This window comes from Prionailurus viverrinus, chromosome B4 (genome assembly GCF_022837055.1).
Source record: "Prionailurus viverrinus isolate Anna chromosome B4, UM_Priviv_1.0, whole genome shotgun sequence".
Lineage (NCBI taxonomy): Eukaryota > Metazoa > Chordata > Mammalia > Carnivora > Felidae > Prionailurus > Prionailurus viverrinus.
The window spans coordinates 76,908,191-76,927,137 of record NC_062567.1 but is presented as its reverse complement, the minus strand read 5'-3'; the positions used below and the strand labels follow the sequence as shown (position 1 = coordinate 76,927,137).

Here is an 18,947-nt window from a genome sequence, read left to right as displayed (position 1 = left end):
TGGATCTTTGAGGATATTATCTAGGTCAGAGCTGACCAAATGAAATATGATGCAAACCACATATGTAATTTAAAATTTTCTAGTAGCCACATTAAAAAGTAAAAGTAAATAAGTAAAATTAGTTTTAATAATACATTTAACCCAGTATATCCAAAATCTTATCATTTCAACATGTAATCAACATGAAATTAATGAGATATTTTACATTCTTTTTTTGTACTAAGTCATTGAAATTCAGTGTGTGTTTTGACTTACAGTACATCTAGCCACATTTAAAGTGCTCAATAGCCTCGTGCGGCTAATGGCTACCATATTGAATAGGGCAGAGCTAAATCATCTTGTTCTCTAGATAGGGTGCACATTACCACGTAATACTTCTCCTCACCTATTTATGCCAAGAAACTGCCCTGATTCATTTACTTGAGCAAATTAGATGGTAAACCGTAAGTTACTATACAAATCCTCTCCCAAGGCATGTAAACTGCCTTTTTGATCCAGTATGACTTACATTCTTCAGTCTCCATTTTGAATGATAATCAGCCCTCTGCTGTCTTGAAGATGGTTGATATCTACATATTCCTTGAACATTATCATTATTTACCCTACAACCAGAGTGACTGTTCCCTCAGTGGTTCTTTGCCAAATCCTTAGTCATAGGTAAGACCAAAGAACAAAGGAAGACCCATTAAGGGTATTAACAAATGGGAGAGTTAGATTTTTAAATGGGCAATAATTCAAAAAGGAAATCCTTTTGGGAGCTCCTCTGCTCATTTTAATTCAATAGAATAATAAGGTCAAAATTTTTATCACTTAATGATTTTAGATATTTTGAGAAATTGCTTTCAGAGGGATGGGTTTGCTAAGCTTGCATTTCAAGACTGATCTAGGGAATTCTTAAGGATTAACTTTAAATTTTTTTTTTTTTGAAGATTTTATTTTTATGTAATCTCTACACCCAGTGTGGGGCTCAAACCTATAACCCTGAGATCAAGAGTTGCACTATCCACCAACTAACTAAGCCAGCCAAGCGCCCCCTTAAGGGTTAACTTTTATAAATGTAAGAGAATAAAAGGAACAATGAACATAATAGCCAAATTGACATTCACTTTGATAAAAAGCTTTAGCATACTTTTATCCTCCCATTCCTACTCTAGCCATATAAAAATTGTATTAAAGGGGTGCCTGCGTAACTCAGTCGGTTAAGCTTCTGACTCTTGATCTCGGCTCAGATCTTGATCTCAGGGTCGTGAGTTCAAGCCCCATGTTGGGCTCCACGCTGGGGCATGAAGCCTACTTTAAAAAAATTGTATTACAAATTACAGGGAGAGCCCAGGCCAGTGCCCTGCTTCCTAAAATTCAGCCCATTTGCCTCCTCCTCTGAAGTGCATTACCTGATTTAGTCAGGGACTTTTTTTTTTTTTTTAGAGACTCTAAATTTGGGGGGTGTCATGATCCCCATTGACAATTTGGTGAAGGCTGTGAACCCCTTCTCAGAATATTGTTTTTAAATTATTAAAGTAAAATATATAGGATTATAAAGGAAACCAGTTATTTTGAAATAATAGTTCTCAAAATTATTCTTAAAATATTTAATAATGGAATGCATTATTAGATAACAAGTTCCAGTGTGGGTCTCGTGACTACCATAGTTTCAAATAGTGATGAGTATAAAGGATATTTTGATATATGTGGTAAGAAAATATGTGTGATTTCTATTATGAGTTAGGAATGTTAAATTTCAGGGTTTAGTGAGAATAAAGATACAGCTTTTTTCCTATCAGGGTTCATAGTTATCAAACCTTCTGAGCTGCTGATGGGTGGGAAATCCCTTCAGCCATCTTCAGTTCTTTTCAGATCCCAGCTTTTGATTTGGAAAAAATAAATAGCTCAGTAGCTCAAGGGGGAACATGGTAGCATAGCATGGAAGGGGGAGGGGGCGTGCAACAGAGAGGAGCAAGGGCTAGAGGACAATAAGACAAGTCAGGACTGTGGAGCACAATTCTAACAGAAGGGGAGTTGCCTTTTAAAATACTAAGTGATCCTGACCAGCACAAAACCTGGTTGAGTTTTTTTTTTTTTTTTTTAATTTTTTTTTTTTTCAACGTTTATTTATTTTTGGGACAGAGAGACAGAGCATGAATGGGGGAGGGGCAGAGAGAGAGGGAGACGCAGAATCGGAAACAGGCTCCAGGCTCTGAGCCATCAGCCCAGAGCCTGACGCGGGGCTCGAACTCCCGGACCGCGAGATCGTGACCTGGCTGAAGTCGGCGCTCAACCGACTACGCCACCCAGGCGCCCCAAACCTGGTTGAGTTTTAAAATCTTTTGGGGCGCCTGGGTGGCTCAGTCGGTTAAGCGTTCGACTTCAGCCCAGGTCACGATCTCAGGGTCCGTGAGTTCGAGCCCCACATCAGGCTCTGTGCTGACAGCTCAGAGCCTGGAGCCTGCTTTGGATTCTGTGTCTCCCCCTCTCTCTCTGCCTGTCTGCTCATGCTCTGTCTCTCTCTCTCTCTCTCTCTCTGTCAAAAATAAATAAACATTAAATTTTTTTTTAAAAAAAGGACTTTGCTTGAAAATCATTCTAGATTCTAGAACATTGTGCAAAAATTTTCAGGCTACGTCTATGAAATTTCCATGAAGAACTTATTATAAACATCTTTTTGAAAGATTGTTAGAACATTACCAATGTTATGAAATTCTATACCTTTGCCTAATCCACTACTCTTCCCTAAAATGATGGTTTTGGGGGTGCCTGAGTGGCTCAGTCGGTTAAGTGTCTGCCTCTTGGCTTTGGCTCAAATCACGATCTTATAGTTAATGGGTTCGAGCCCCGCATGCGGCTCTGCGCTAACAGTGTGAAGCCTCCTTGGGATTCTCTGTCTCTCTCTCTTTCTGCCCCTCCCCTACTCATGCTCTGTCTTTCCCCCTCTCTCTCTGCCCCTCTCAGTCTCTCAAAATAAATAAATAAACATTTAAAAATAAATAAGTAAAATGATGGGTTTTGTTCATTGTAGACCAGGTCCTGCTCACTTCCTTTTACCCAATAGCTGGGAAACCCAGAACCTCAACGGTGACTTATCTAACCTACAAATATCATACCCCTGGTTAAAGACTATTCTCTCCTTTCTTCACCCCAACCTCACCGTTTTTTTCCTTAGGGAGAAATCTGTTAAGGACACAATTGATGCCTAGGGTTAACCAACAACAGAGAAAACTAAGTTGTTGGCTAAATTCTCCCACACTTTATTCACTTTTCTCCTGGATCCTTCTGAAACCACTCAGGCAGTCTTTTGAAGGTTTACATTTTGGTTCTTTATACTTTTAAGTGAAAATTCACTTTTCCCTTCAGGCCTGTAGGCCCAGCCTGGAAGGATTTTACACCAGAAGCTAGCTTTAGTTGTGATAGGTCTCAGAGAAAATTTGGGGGAAGATACTTTAAGGTAAAATAAAGGAACTTAAATCGAAGTTCAGGGTCACTTTATTAACTGGATAGGACCTGGGATGGATGAAGCTAACTCCTATCTGGTTCGCAGTCAAGAAGCGCTGTGGAAAAAGAGCTAAAAGTGTTCGGTGGGAAGTGTGTATGTATCTAACAAGGAAAGTAAAAAGAGGGGACTAACCAGTCATTATTTTTAGAAACAAAAAGACAAATAGAACCATGTTTCAGAGCCTGGCTGGTGAGGGAGCTGTGGGAAACCACAGCATCCAAGCTGTTACTGTGTTGCAGGCATGTTTTAATGAAGGAACTGGGCCAGCCAGCCTCAAAGGGAATTTTGAGGGTATCATTCTTTTGAATTACTGCTGTTCATCTGTTCTCTTCACCTCCCCCGCTCTAAAGAAGGGGTGGAAGCATAAATTATTGTCCAGTAACCCTGTCTTACGTGTCATAAAATGAGGCAGACCTAGCCTCACCTTTTCATTGTCCTTTCACCCAAACCCCTAAATAAAGAAAGTCGCTATACCATCTCCTTTCTTTCCCCTTCCCTCGTCCTGCCGACAGGCTTCTCCCCACCCCAACAAAAAATTTTTTGCTTGCATCTTTATTCTGTCATTATATAGCCAGCAGCATTGCACTGGCCCCTTTATGGCTGACAGAGCCCAGGCGGGCTGCACGACGAGGGGAGACAGCATTTGGCCGATGGGGCTGGTGTGTGCCATTACTGCTGGCCATTGGGCCCCTGTCCTCTACAGCCCCATCCTGGCTCATTAAAACCCTGAGCCAAATAGCTGGGCAGGCGCCTGCTGCAGCACTGTGGGGGCCAGGAAGTTAAATGGTTCTCCTAATCCTGCATAATTTATCTCCCTGTTAGCCCCCTCATAAATAGTCCAATTCAGCCCCACCATGGAGAGCTTCACTCTGAATTTCCTATTTTTGTGATGACCAACGAGTGTCCAGCTTTGCCCTTCTTCTCTCTTTATTATTATTATTTAAAATTATTTTCCCCTTGTTCGCTAAGAGCCTTGCCTAAATGTTTTTTTCATTTGGAGCCTCCTGCCTGGACCCCACTTCACCAGCAATCTGTCCACTTCTCGCGTTTTGGACCTGATATTACAGAGCAGTTGGTGCCGCGGTCTTCCTCTTCTCCTCTCCTCCCAGCTTTCTAGTGCCCCTTTTTCTCCTTCCCCGTATTCTCCTTTCGTCCAGCTCCTCTCCTTTTCCATCACTTCCAGTTCTTTCTCCTTTCCATTCCCTCTCCAGTCCCCCTGTCCAGGGACCATCCTTGTGCAGGATGTTTAGTAGGACATTGTAAAAGGGCACCGAAGCGCTTATTTTTTTTTCACATCTCTGTTTCTGTTTCGTTTCAGAGATTTACAAACGAGGACCACCTGGCAGTTCATAAACACAAGCATGAGATGACATTGAAATTTGGCCCAGCCCGAACTGACTCAGTCATCATTGCAGGTATTTGCTGCCCCAGAAGCCACGTGCCTTGGTATCACCAGACAGTTAAGATTAATACCAGGGACCAGATGTACTGGGAGCTATACTCCCCTTTTCCCATTAAGAGCCCTGATGTGATCTGCATTTAATCAGGAAAAAGGAACACTAAAAGCTCCCAAGTTTCTATTGTGCCCTCCATTCTGTTTTTAATACAAGATTGGGTTCTGCGGTTTTTGAGGGTAGGTGTGTTGAGGTTTAGTCTTGGCTTTTTTCAGTCTATTCCCTCCTTGCCTTCTTTTTATTAAGACTTTGGAAGATTTACAGACAAAAGACGCCTTTGACATTTCTCCATACCCACAGCGAAGGGGTGAACAAAAGAAAGCAAGAAAGCCGACCTAGCCTGGCTGCTTCTCTTCCACTGGGTGTCAGTTTCCCCCAAGCAGGCTGATTGTCAGTTCGTAAATTCAACTTGCCTCATGAACCCAGACGGTGTTGAGGGCACATTTCCAAAGCTCAGACAAGACATTTAGTCAATGGGACTCTTCTAAGCCAATTTGGGTGACCTGGAACCTCTCACTGATTGTTTTAGATACTGGCTTGCTTACATATGCCATTCTCAAGGGAGTATCCCTAGCAACTACTCTCAAATCATGGGCAGTTCTGTTGTGCCATTTTCAGCTAGACAGACATACAAACCAAAATGGGCCTTTTCTTTTGATACTATGAGGGGTTCTGGTTTAACCTGGGTTAAGCAAGTTTATCTCAGTATTTAACCAATAGGGGATTTTGTTGGTGGTTATTACATAAGTTAATAACTCAGATAAGGCACAATTTCTCTATTACTAGCCAAAATGCAACCTAAAATACAGTGAAAGAAAGAGAGAACCTCCTTCTCTATACTTCTATGTGTGAACAAAGGAACTTGCCATTACATATCTCCTATTCCTTATTAATTCAGCAAATATTTATTGAATAGCTACTTTGTCCACCAGCCACTTTGCTAGGAGCTTATAGATTGTAATTCCTGGAAAAGGACATGAGTGGGGACATTGTCATTGATGATCCTTAAGAAAGTCTGGAGGAAGGGGTGCCTGGGTGGCTCAGATGGTTGATCATCCGACTCTTGATTTTGGCTCAGGTCATGATCTCACAGTTCATGGGATCGAGCCACTCCTCGGGCTCTGTGCTGACAGTGTGGGGCCTGCTTGAGATTCTTTCTCTCCCTCTCTGTCTGCCCCTCCCACATACATGCAGGCACACAGTCTCTCAAAATAAACTTTAAAAAAATTAATAAATAAAAAAATGTGCCCTAATCTTCCTATTTTTTTTAATGCTTATTTATTTATTTTTTTAAGTGTTTATTTTTGAGAGCTACAGAGACAGAAGGTGAACCATAGAGGGCAGAGAAAGAGGGCGACACAGAATCTGAAGCAAACTACAGGGTCTGAGCTGTTAGCACAGAGCCTGACGTGGGGCTCAAACCCACAAACTGTGAGATCATGACCTGAACTGAAGTCAGGTGCTTTACCAACTGAGCCACCCAGGTGCCCCAATGTTTATTTTTTATAGAGAGAGGGAGAGTAGGGGAGGGGCAGAGAGGGAGGGAGACACAGAATCCAAAGCAAGCTCCAGGCTCTGAGCTGTCAGCACAGAGCCTGAGGATGGGTGGGGCTCGAATCCAAGACCTAGGAGATCATCACCTGAGCCGAAGTCAGACACTTAACCCCCTGAGCCACCCAGGCACCCACCCCTCCTATTTTACTTTAAGGCTGTTTATATTTGGATTTTCAGGCTTTCTGTAACCTAGCCTGATGGTACCTACCTACCCACCTTTGGTTTTTGTTTGTTTTTAAAAGATGTGATTTGCTTTGCTTTGCTTTGCTTTGCTTTGATTTTTTTAAACTAATGCTAATGGCCATCTGCCATTTCTTTTTTTTTTTTTTATGTTTATTTATTTATTTTGAGAGAGTGAGAGCAAATGGGGGAGAGGCCGAGAGAGGAGGAGAGAGACAATCCCAAGCACACTCCATACTGTTAGCACTGAGCCTGACACAGGGCTTAAACCCACAAACGGTGACATCATGACCTGAGCTGAAATCAAGTCAGACACTCAACTGACTGAGCCGCCCAGGCGCCACTTAAAGATTTTATTTTTAAGTAATCTCTACACCCAGTGTGGAGCTCAAACTCATAATCTCAAAATCAACAGTTGCACACTCCACCAACTGAGCCAACCAGGCACCCATACCTACTCAACCTTGTATATAACTTATATACCTAACTTGATTATCTTTTTTTAATTATCATTTTATTTTAAGTAGGCTCCACATCCAGCATAGGGCTTGAACTCACAACCCTGAGATTAAGAGTCATGTGCTCTACCAACTGAGCCATCCAGGCTCCCCCTGACTTGATTATCTTTACCCTGGACGTACCTTTTCCTCCTCATCTATACATGGTGCCCATACCCTTCCTCTCTATGCCTTCACCTGGCTGACTCCTCTTACCCTCCACATCTTCTTTCTCTTGGTGAAAACCATTCTTTAAGGGCCAGCTCAAATCCTGCTTCTTGAAACCTCTTAACTATTCTGTCATTTATTTGTCATTCTTTAATTACTACAATAATTTTATTCTCTACTGCACGTGGCACCTAGTTTTTTATATACCATGATGCTATCTATGTATATTTATTTCCTCAACTAGAAAACATCCTCTTTGTTCTCTAGGGCAAGAGCCATGTCTTATATTTGGGCAGAACTCCTATACTCCTTTCCCTCTCCTCCCCCAAATTTACCCAAAAGTGTATGCATGTACCATCAAGACACATAGAAAGTATTCAGTAAACACTTGTTGATTTCTTTAGAGTCGTCAGAGCAGGCAAAGGGTTTTCTTATACGTTTTCAGGCTATTTGCTTGTTTGTTCAGGAATGGGAGAAGTTTGTATGAGTCTCAGGTCAGAGAACCAAAAGGCCCTCTTCTGCCATCACTGTGCCCTTAGCTGCCTCATCCTGTTTCACTTGAGTTGTGATTTTTTTGTGTGTGCCCTTACTGAAGTACTCTTGAGCATAAAAGATGATATTACCTCCACTCACCCGGGGATGGAGGGAAAGTGGCTTCATCATTGGCCAACCAAAGCTGCCAGAGAACCTTTTAAAACTATTTTGGGAGGTAGTGGTAACTTTTCCAAACACTCTGATTCAGAAGAGGTTTTGTTTAAATTGAAAAAAAAAAAAAAAATGCTCTTTCCATGGAAAATCCCAGTGGACTATTTCCAATCGATCATGCTAGGAGTGATTTTAATCCCTGGTCTCACTCCTTAAAACATCATTTAATCATTGTTCTATATCTATCATTCAGTTTAGTGGTTTGGGGTATAAAATGAATCCCCGAGGTGACTAGCATGTCAAAGAAAACCATCATAATAGAACTTTAGATTAGGGAACAAGATTCAGGTGACCTAAGAGAGAAAAATCAGAAAAGCAGAATGGGGAGAGAGAAGCACAAATCTAAAATTCAGGTTGCTTGAAAAGTTCCCATGGGTTACGGATCTCGCCTTCCTCTTCCCAAGGGCAGAGGCACTGTTGAAAGATTTGTGCAGCCCCTGAGAGGATATTTTGGCTGGCAAATCTAAATCCAAATATCCTGGTTTCCGGAATTTGCTCTGGGCTCAGGTCTCTTTGAAATGAGCTCTATTGTTTGCAGTTTCCTTTCCTAGCTCATGATCTTGCTGTCTTTGTTCAGCAGCCCCTAGATTTGCCCACAATACCTTCAGAAGGTAGCAGACCCTTAGCTCAGTGACCACTGAAAGACAAGACACCGTATCTTTCTTGGTGGCTTTAGCAAGCAAACTCTACCATCTGACCCTCAGTTTCTTCTCCTTCTCATCAGATTTTAACACGCATCTGCTTATACCTCCTCACTTCAGACATAGCAGGGAGTAACTTTAAAGAGAAAATGTCGCTTAACTGTCCTTGATTTTCAGATCTGGAAGTACCACAAACTCCACCTGGGTGGGTGGTTTGGTTTTGTTTTGGGGGTGAGGGAGGTGAAACTAGCCTCTGGGAGTAAGGGGGTTAAGTGGACAGTCACACAACAAAACATTGTTCTGTCTTCCCTCTGCTGGCCTTGAGGCGGCACAGCACAGACACCCCCTCTGGTGGCCTAGCACTGGCCTTCACCTGCTCAAGCTCCATAAAACAACACAGAGACTCTCTCCAAACAGGAGAATAAAAATGTGTTCCCTATATACTCTCAAGTTTTAATTTCAGGTGAAAACTAAAATGAAGTCTCCTGTTTTGTTTTGTTTTTCATGTCTACAGATCAAACTCCTACTCCGACTAGATTCCTGAAGAATTGTGAGGAGGTGGGGCTCTTCAATGAATTAGCTAGCTCCTTTGAACATGAATTCAAGAAAGCTGCAGATGAGGATGAAAAAAAGGCAAGAGGCGGGACATTTGCTGAAAAACTGGCAGTGTTCAGATGGAGGCTGTTTTCATTGTGTCCTGGGACAATTTGCTTAACCGGTTAAAGCACAAAATAATGGGCTTCCTTCTTTAGAACCAGATAGTACCCACTGATCCTAGTCATCCTTCCACAACTTTAGGGGGCCCAGATGATGGGTCCTCACAAGTCTGTCTTTACCAGAAATTAGTCTTCTTTCCTGTTCAGTGCAGCATCAGTCCAGTAATCTATTTTTAAAAAATTATTTCTCTTTTGAATATGTTGAAGATGTTAAAAGATTATAAATTACTCAGATCCTATGAGATGACATTTTTTGGGGTCAAATCTCTTGCTCTTCTTACCTGAACTGTTTTCAGTCAGCCAATCAACAAGCATTTATTGAATTTGGACACTTCTTTGTTTCAATGTATGTAGCTCTTACCTTCAGGTAGCTTTCTAGTAATATTCAAGACAATGAACTTAAAGAAGGATGTTATGTCACGTTAGGAACCTACAAAGAAACTGAGGAATTTGTGCTTAGAAAAGAGAAGATCTAATGTGAACCAAATTGTAGTCTTCGAATATGTGAAGAGCTTTCATGCAAAAGAGGGGTTCAACTTCTCTGTGGCCCAGAGATAGGAATAGGACCAGCAGGTGGAAGCTATCACAAAGTATGTTCAACTATATGGAGGCTGCTTAGTATAGATACTGTAGAGAGGATTAGAATGTTGGAATCCCTTCGTATTCTGAGCTCTTTCCTTTTAAGAAGAAGAGAGCAGGTAAACCAAGAGAGCTGTGCATGACTTTTTTTCACCCAGCTTAAATTGTATTTATAAGAATCATCACTGGAGGTTTTTCCAAGTTCCATAGCTTCCTATGAGCACCTTTTCCTGCTCTCTCTCTCAAACGGAAAGAAAGGAGGGAGATCCAATGGCATATATTTGTAGTTCTGCTTTCAAATGGCTAGACTAGCCGTAGTCTTCTCATCATGATTTTTCTTCTGAAACTCCAGTCTGTCATCTCTCAGTTGCTTCGACCTATGTGGTATAATTTTATTTTATGGCTTCCCTACTTCATCCACCCCTCCATCATTTTTCCTTCCCCCAAGACAAAGAAATCAAATTGTTTTTTCCAGGATATGAGGGATTTAAGATCAAACTCATTATAGGCAAATTCAAGAAAATTAACCTCCCTTTAAAAGCTTGAAGTTTTTTCCACTTCCATTTTAACTCAGTTGACACTTCTGAAAGACCATTCGTAGCTGGTCAGGCCTTTACTTGTTGGGCATCTCCATATTTCTTTCTGCCCATATGGGGGTGGTCCTTACCGCCCCCTTGATGAGAAGAATGGACTCAGTAAAAGACTGTGTCTGGGAATGTTGAATGAGTCTAAAACTTTACTGAACTACAGCTTTTCTAGGAGATGCCTCTAAGGGATTTTAAACCTGTGGCTGTGTTTACTCAGAGGCCTCTCCTTCCCTCCACCCTCTGACTTTTCAGGGATCCCAGAATTAGTTGAATTGGGCCTGACATCTTTGCAATGTAGAAAAAAATGAGGGCAAAAATGAAAGCATCTTTGCTATTGCTCACCCCCATCAGATTGGAGAGAAAGAACCATCACCACCTTCTCTAACGTAGTAGACACCAGATTATCTTCAGTGTGCTCAACTACCAAGAAAATTTCTAGGGATTAAGGTAGCAGGGGAAGAGTCAGAAACAAGCTCCTCTTTCACCGAGAAGCCTAAGTTATGGAAAGAATAGAACAAAGGATCTACTTTGTCATGAAACTGAACTGCAGTGCCAGCCCTCCTGTCGTGGTGCAGTGTTGGGCTGTCATCTCAGATGGTTTATGGGTCCTGCAAAGCCATTTACAGCTTCACAGTTCTGTGAAGTGATTCACCATGGCCAGAAAAGTACTGTCGTTCCTTTTTGGTTTTCTCTAGTCTTGCTTCTAGGACCAAGTTCTAATTTCCTTCACTGAGCAAATGACCAGTCTTTCCTTTCTTTTATTACCCCAAAATGCTTATCTTTCTAACTTCTAGCCTCTACTACCAGATTTTGGGATGAGATCACATCACCATCACTCATGGGAAATTCCCCAGAAAAGATCTTCCCTATCATGTTTGCAGTACTTAAAAAAAAAAATTTTTTTTTAATGTTTATTTATTTTTGAGAGAGAGTGCAAGCAGGGGAGGGGCAGAGAGAGAGGGAGACACAGAATCCAAAGCAGGCTCCACACTCTGAGCTGTCAGCACAGAGCCCGATGTGGGGCTCGAACTCGTGAGCAGTGAGATCATGACCTGAGCTGGAGTTCGATGCTTAACCGACTGGGCCACCCAGGCGCCCCTCATGTTTGCAGTACTTTAATAGCTAATTTGTTTGCTTTTGATACTTGGATAATCTAGTCCTTGTGGTTGGCAGAAAAAGTGCTCACAGTTGTCCAGTGGCCAACAGAGCTGCTTGGAAATAGGCAAGCACTCGATTCAGGAAATCATTTTACTTTTCCTGAAAAATAATATAACTATGGTATTTGCGTGGATTTAAGTGTCAGCTTTCCCCCCGCCTTTCAGGGTCTTTATAAGCATTATAAGTTTGTTTGTTTGTTTGTTTGTTTGTTTGTTTGTTTTTACCTTTCAGAAACTATAAGTATTCACCCATTGTGAAACAGGTATTATTTCCATTTTACAGTTAGAAAAACAGGTTCTGAGAAGTTAAAATGATCTGCCCAGAGTTGTACATAAAACCTAGATTCCATATTTTCTTTGACTTGCAGTTCAGTTCTTTGACCAAAAGCTAAACTTAGAAGTATATTTCCTCAGAGCACCTGGCCAGCTCAGTCCGTGGGACATGCAACTCTTGATCTCAGGGTCATGAGTCCAAGTCCCATGTTGGGTGTGGAGTCTACTTAAAAATAATAATAATAATAGGGGCACCTGGCCTCTCTCTGCCCCTCTCTCTCTGCCCCTCCCTCGCTTGCACTCAGTCTCTCTCTCTCTCTCTCAAAAAAAAAAAAAAATAATAATAATAATAATAAAGTATATTTCTTCATTTTTTAACTGGAAAGATTTAGATTCAGCCTGAAGGGAATGATTGGGTTGAACTCTGCTCATTTCTCTCTTTTAACAGGCTGCTGCTGGGCCCCTTGACATGTCTTTGCCTTCCACACCAGACATCAAAATCAAAGAAGAAGAGCCAGTGGAGGTAGACTCGTCCCCAGCTGATAGCCCTGCTTCCAGTCCCTGTTCCCCGCCACTCAAGGAAAAGGTAAATTTGCTACCAAGAATTATCCCAAATGTTAGTTGGTGGGTAGATTAAGCTTTTATTCATTAGTTGTATAAATAATGGGTGATACAGGATTGATTATATTTACATAAATCTTCATTGTTTAGAAGATTTATATAAATGACACCTATCCTCGGACCAAGCAGTTCCACTTCTGAGTCTTTATGGAAGTGAAATTAGTGTGTATGTCCACTGTATGGCAGTATTTAAGAATGCTCAGGGGCTCCTGGGTGGCTCAGCTGGTTAAGCGGCTGACTTCAGCTCAGCTAATGATCTCACAGTTCATGAGTTCGAGCCCCGCATCGGGCTCTGTGCTGACAGCTCAGAGCCTGGAGCCTGCTTTGGATTCTATGTCTCCCTCTCTCTCTGTCCCTCCCCTGCTCATGCTCTGTCTCTGTCTCAAAAATAAATAAATAAACAAACATTAAAAAAGAATGTTCACAGCAGTTGTACTATAATAATTAAAAAACGGAAGTGGTTTAAATGTCCATCAACAAGAGAATGAATAAATAAACAAATTGTGGTATATTTCTAAATACCACACGGCACTAAAAAAGAACAAACTCATGAACTAATGGTATAAACAGCCATGCGGGTGAATCCCACAAATGTTATACTGAACAACAGCACCAAAATTCAGACACAGAAGTATACACATGACTCCATTTACATCAGGTTCAAGAAGAGGCAAAAACTATTTGATGATGATAGAACTCAAAATAATGTTTAGCTCTTGTGAGGGAAGGTTTGGATCGGGAAGGGACACGGGAGAACCATCTGGGGTGCTGGAAATGGACTCCGTCTTGATTTTACATATATAAAGTCACTTAGTTGTGTCCTTTAGATTAATACACTTTATATATGTTGTACTTCAGTTAAGAAGTAGAAAAGAAAAAAATGTGTAATTCATAAATTGGACATTAAATGATTTAGGAAAAAAGTCTTCTTAGAAGGAAATCTTCTAGTGGCACAAAGAGAAAACCTACTAGGATTCTGAGTATTATTTTTTTAAAGGGAACTTTTTATGAGGTAATATTTTTTATAAATTTATTGAAATAACACACATACAGAAAAGTGCGTAAATTGTAAGTATACAGCTCACTGAATTTTCACGAAGTTTACAGCCCGTGTAACCAGCACCTAGATACTCTCAAAACCTCAGAACCCGCCCCCCCCCCCCCATGCCTCTTTCCAGTCTCCACTATTCTGCTAGTGGTTGTAATTTTAATGTCCAATGTGGTTAGAGCATCTGTATCTCATTTTACCTCCCTCCAAATTTGGTTTGATAACTTCTCCAAACTACTCCCTCCCTAAACATTACAACTCTCCTTCCTCCCTCCCCTTTTCATTAGCAACCAGGTCCTAGAAGTTGTCTGGAGACGCTTGAGGGCCAGTGTGGCCACTAGCAACTAAGACCCTAACCAGGTTAACAGTGGGAAGTAGTTTGTTTTATTACAAGACCATTATGCAAACTCCTGTGCCCCCCCCCCTTTTTTTTTTTTTTAGTTTTATTTATTTAGTTTTAAGCAATCTCTACACCAAACGTGGAGCTCAAACTCACACCCTGAGATTAAGAGTCTCATGCTTTTCCGACTGAGCCATCCAGGCACTCCACCCCCATTCCGCCACCATAGCCCTTTTTTAAAGGGCTCTCTAGGAAATATTGGTTGCCTTATCGCCGGTCTTACACCCTGTCTGTTCTCATTAGAGATCGGAGGACTCTCAGGCATCAAATTTGGAATGAGAGTGGAGCACCTGGGGGGCTCAGTCACTTATGCATTGGGACTTCAGCTCAGGTCATGATCTCACAGTTTGTGAGTTTGAGCCCTGGCATTGGGCTCTCTGCTGTCAGCATGCAGCCTGCTTCGGATCCTCTGTCCCCTCTCTCTCTGCCCCTCCCCTGCTTGCACTGTTTCTCTCAAAAATACATAAACAGTAAAAAAAAAAAAAAAAAAAAAATTTTTGAAATGGGAATATAGAGACTGTGAGAAATTTTTACAGTCCCTGGAACTTATATGGCACTCCAGTGCTTCTGCAAAGATTCCAGGTGATTTTCCAGCTGTCCTCTCATTTGCATAGCAATCATCTCTGAAAGGGAGATAGCCAAAAGGTCTTAACTCAGCATTCCTATTGCATGGGTGAGTGAGGTATGGGTCCATGATCATGATAGAGTCAGGGCATGATTTACATGAGCTGCCACAGTGCTCTTTCCAGTAGACTTGTTCCACATTTTACCAGCTACCTGTTTGCCTATAAGCAGCCCTTTATAGCATTTTGTGATCTGTTGGTCTCTTCTCCCCAGGAGGTGGCCCCAAAGCCTGTTGTGATCTCTACCCCCACACCTACCATCGTGCGCCCTGGCTCCCTGCCTCTCCATTTGGGCTATGATCCACTTCACCCAACCCTTCCCTCCCCAACTTCTGTCATCACACAGGCTCCACCATCCAACAGGCAACTGGGGTAAGTAAAGAGAGCAGGGAGAAACAGTGAAGCCTGAATCTTTTTGTACTTGATGAAAAACAGGACTGTTTTTGAATACTCAAGGAAAACAAGTCCGTGAGATTGTCTCTCAGAATAAAATTTCCCACCATAAACAGAAATCTTTACCTTGTTAGTACACAAGCAAGAATTTATTTGGAAATAATGCTTCCTTAATTTGAAGGTTTAAGACTTCTTTGATCTAAAAGAAGAATCTTTAAGAGTTTAGGAAGTTCATCAAAATGGTGGAGGCCACACAGGGAAGTATATTTTAATTCTTGGCCTCAATCTGCACAAGTTTGGGGGAGCATTACTGAATGACGGACTGAAACCCATTTAGTCATCTTTTTTGAGTCTGGTGTCCCCCTCAGTCCCAGTTAGGGTTCTTGGTCTTTGCTACCCCTAATTTTGTTTGTCTGTTTGTCTTCAATCCTGGCATGGTCTATATAGATTTCCTAATGAAATGACTTGAGCTCCTGTCCCTAGGTACCCAGAGGTTAAGAGGTTGCTGTCAGGATTTAGCCTCTTAAAGCTTATTCCCTGGACCTACTAGGAAAAATACAAAGTGACATCTTTTGGAGGCAGGGTAGAGCAATACGGACAAAAAAAAACAAGAGAAATTAAGTCATGTTTGGCTATCATATGACAGAATTCAGCTTTGCAAAATGACAGCTTTGGTCCAAGTCCTGCCTAAGGCAAGACAGAATTTATACATGCCGGTGGTGGGGATGTTTGTGTAATTGTTCTAAAATCTTTATAGGATTAGCTTCCCACCCATTTGAATTCAGTGGTGCTTGCTTAATTTGCAAAGTGTAAAGATCTTACCATTTCTCTCCATCTATAAGGTAAGTACTCCCTACTTTTTCCACCTTTCTGAGGGTGTCAGGATTTTATAACGTTGCCCTATAGCTTCCCTAACTAGAGAAGACTGGGAAATCTGCTGTAATTCTAGGAGGAAGATCCCTAGGCAAAAGGGTCTGTATTGTGAGCATTTTACTTCATGTCTCTTCTAGATCTCCCACTGGCTCCCTCCCTCTCGTCATGCATCTTGCTAATGGACAGACCATGCCTGTGCTGCCAGGGCCTCCGGTACAGATGCCTTCTGTCATATCGGTGAGCTCTATAGTTGGGGCAGCCAACCCTACCCACACACTAATCCCTCCCTTCCACCTGAATGCTCATAAACACACGTGAGCCCCAGGGAAACGTGGGCTCTGGTCTGTATTAGTTGAGCATGGCAGCCTGCCCAAACTCTTCACTAACCTCTGCCAATCCAGCACTGTGGAACACTAGACAAAGCCTCATCTGGACAATTGGCTCCTGGTCTAGGAATTGGTCTTGCCAGCCCGCTGATTGGTTGATTTTACTTGGCACTTGGTGCCTCCCAAATTGCCCACCACTTTCCTCAAGATACAGCCCCAGTTTTTCCTATAGAAATTGTCATAGCACTGAAGGATTAGATTTCCTACCCTGTGGTGCTCTATGGGGGAAGGTATTTCCCAGGCTGTCCCTGTATGCCCTGTGGGCAGGTTGCACAGAACAGGCCCTGACATGCCAATCTCAGAAGCACTTGATTTTGGGAAGCTGTTGCCCTACCACTAGTATTATGTTCCCTTCTGGTCTTTCTTCCTCCTCTTAATCCAGCTGGCCAGACCTGTGTCTATGGTGCCCCACATTCCTGGTATCCCTGGCCCACCAGTTAACAGCAGTGGTTCCATTTCTCCCTCTGGCCACCCTATGCCATCAGAAGCCAAAATGGTGAGTACATCCCAGCTTGGGGCAGTGTTGGCCCTTTCGAAAGAAGTGTTATCAGTGTAGGTTTTTCAAGTGAGCCAAGCAAAGAAACCTTATGGGGCTTGCAGAGCTAAAGATACCCTGTTGTGGGGTCTGGAGAAGAAAAGACCCTGATTCATGACTCCTATCTCCTCTCTTCCACCTTTACAGCCTGGTACATACACCATGGCAGTGAAAAGAGGCAGCACAGATTGTTTGGCGTGGAATGCTTGCTGTTTCAGTTCCAGGGTGACAGATGGAGGGTGGGTGAGTGGGCAGGAGAGCTGGCCAAGAGGTGAATAGCTGCGTAACCAGCACCTGGCCGGGTTCCAGGAGAGGGCTTTCATCTGGACTCTATTACTTCAACAACCCCCACCCTCCAACTGTGCCCAGGATGATAGCCAAGGAACAGAGTAGGCATTTTAGGGATCCAGGTGCACATTCTCCCTGTCATTTTCTTTTAATTCCTCTGTTAAGGGTAAATTGGCACGGAAATTTTAGCTATTTGTAAGGTCAGTATTAAAATTTAAGCCCACTCTCTTACCCGTGATAGAATCTTACCTTTGACGAACTATTTTTTATTACTGTCCCTCACAGAGACTAAAAGCCACCCTAACCCACCAAGTGTCCTCAATCAATGGTGGATGTGGAATGGTGGTAGGTACTGCCAGCACCATGGTGACGGCCCGTCCTGAGCAAAGCCAGATCCTCATCCAACACCCTGATGCCCCGTCCCCTGCCCAGCCACAGGTCAGTGGGTATTTGGATGGGGGAGCCCGCTGCACCACCATTACTCTTTATGTCATATCTGTTTGAATTTCAAGGAGCGGAAAAATTACAGAGGAGTGAGTTTTAGTTTTCTGGGCATCTTCCTGTACTTTGGTTCTTGTTAAGTTGGACAGCAAAGTGTGTTACCTCCTCTTAGGTTATACTTCTGTCAGGCACACTGGATAACACAACACTGTCACAGAGGAGGTGTCAGTTTTTTGTTTTTGTTTTTTGGTTTTTTTTTTTTCCTATAAACATGTGAATGGTGTATCTGCAGAGCCCTCTAAAATGTGACAGAACCTCACTCAAACCACTTTGTGCACCAAAGGAGGCTCCCCTAGTCTCTTTCCCATTTATTAAGTCCTACAAAAACCAAACAAACCAAAAAACCAAACAAACAAACCCCACAACAACCAAAAACAAAACAAAAAAACTTACCTGATTAGGTTTTATAGCAAAAATTGAGTAATAACAATTTATGAGTAAAATGTGATGTCAGAGGTGTCTGGCTGGCTCAGTTGGTAGAGTGTGCGACTCTTGATTCTCAAGCTTGTGAACTTGAGCCCCAAGTTGGGCATAGAGCATACTTTAAAAAATAATAAAAACATAAAATGTGATGTCATAGTACAAAGATGGCTCAGTAAACGAACAGTAAAACACCTTTTCCTTATCAATGTAATCCCTTTTTATCACAGAGAAATTAAAGTCTTAATAAGGCTAGAACAGTCCCATTTATATGCCCAGTTCTTTTCTCAAGGAAGCCTCAGTTTTAGTAAGTTTCTTCAAAAACTGAACAGGCCTTAGTTTTCATATTGTCTGTGCTGGACAGGTGACAACAACCTGAGATCGGTTTCTAGAATTACATCTTTGCCCAGCCCCTTTCTCCGATGTCCCCACCTGCTTCGTCAGTTACCACCACATGTCCTAACATTTAACGGCCATATGCCGCCTTAAAGCTTGGCCAACAACAAAAGCCTTCACTTGAGTTTTCTTGTTGGAAGCTAAGCTTGCCCACCATCCTGTAACCCCTTCCGATGCCAGTCTTTGGAGATGGTAAAGCAGCAGCCACCTTGCCCGAGTTGTGCTGCTTTCCCTCTTAAGAAAATGCCATAGGGACACCTGGGTGGCTCAGTCGGTTAAGCGTCTGACTTTGGCTTAGGTCATAATCTCACGGTCCATGGGTTTGAGCCCCATGTCGGGCTCTGTGCGGACAGCTCAGAGCCTGGAGTCTGCTTCGGATTCTGTCTCCCTCTCTCTCTCTGTGCCTCCCCCACGCGCGTTCTTTCGCTCTCAAAAATAAACATTAAGGGGCGCCTGGGTGGCGCA

General features: G+C 42.4%; 1 protein-coding gene across 4 annotated transcripts in view; it reads left to right on the top strand.

Annotated features, from left to right (window-relative positions):
- The window catches only part of LOC125169873 (cyclic AMP-dependent transcription factor ATF-7), an 86,752-nt gene that overhangs the window by 53,900 nt on the left and 13,905 nt on the right, over positions 1–18,947 (top strand). For all 4 annotated transcript variants that reach the window (XR_007153822.1, XM_047865720.1, XM_047865719.1 and 1 more), the window contains exons 3-9: positions 4,806–4,902; positions 9,201–9,319; positions 12,447–12,584; positions 14,905–15,062; positions 16,094–16,193; positions 16,725–16,838; positions 17,451–17,603. Coding sequence is in view for 3 of the 4 variants with exons in the window: in XM_047865720.1 (XP_047721676.1) it covers positions 4,806–4,902; positions 9,201–9,319; positions 12,447–12,584; positions 14,905–15,062; positions 16,094–16,193; positions 16,725–16,838; positions 17,451–17,603 (879 nt within the window). In the remaining variant the exon portion in view is untranslated. The remainder of the gene's footprint in view (positions 1–4,805; positions 4,903–9,200; positions 9,320–12,446; positions 12,585–14,904; positions 15,063–16,093; positions 16,194–16,724; positions 16,839–17,450; positions 17,604–18,947) is intronic.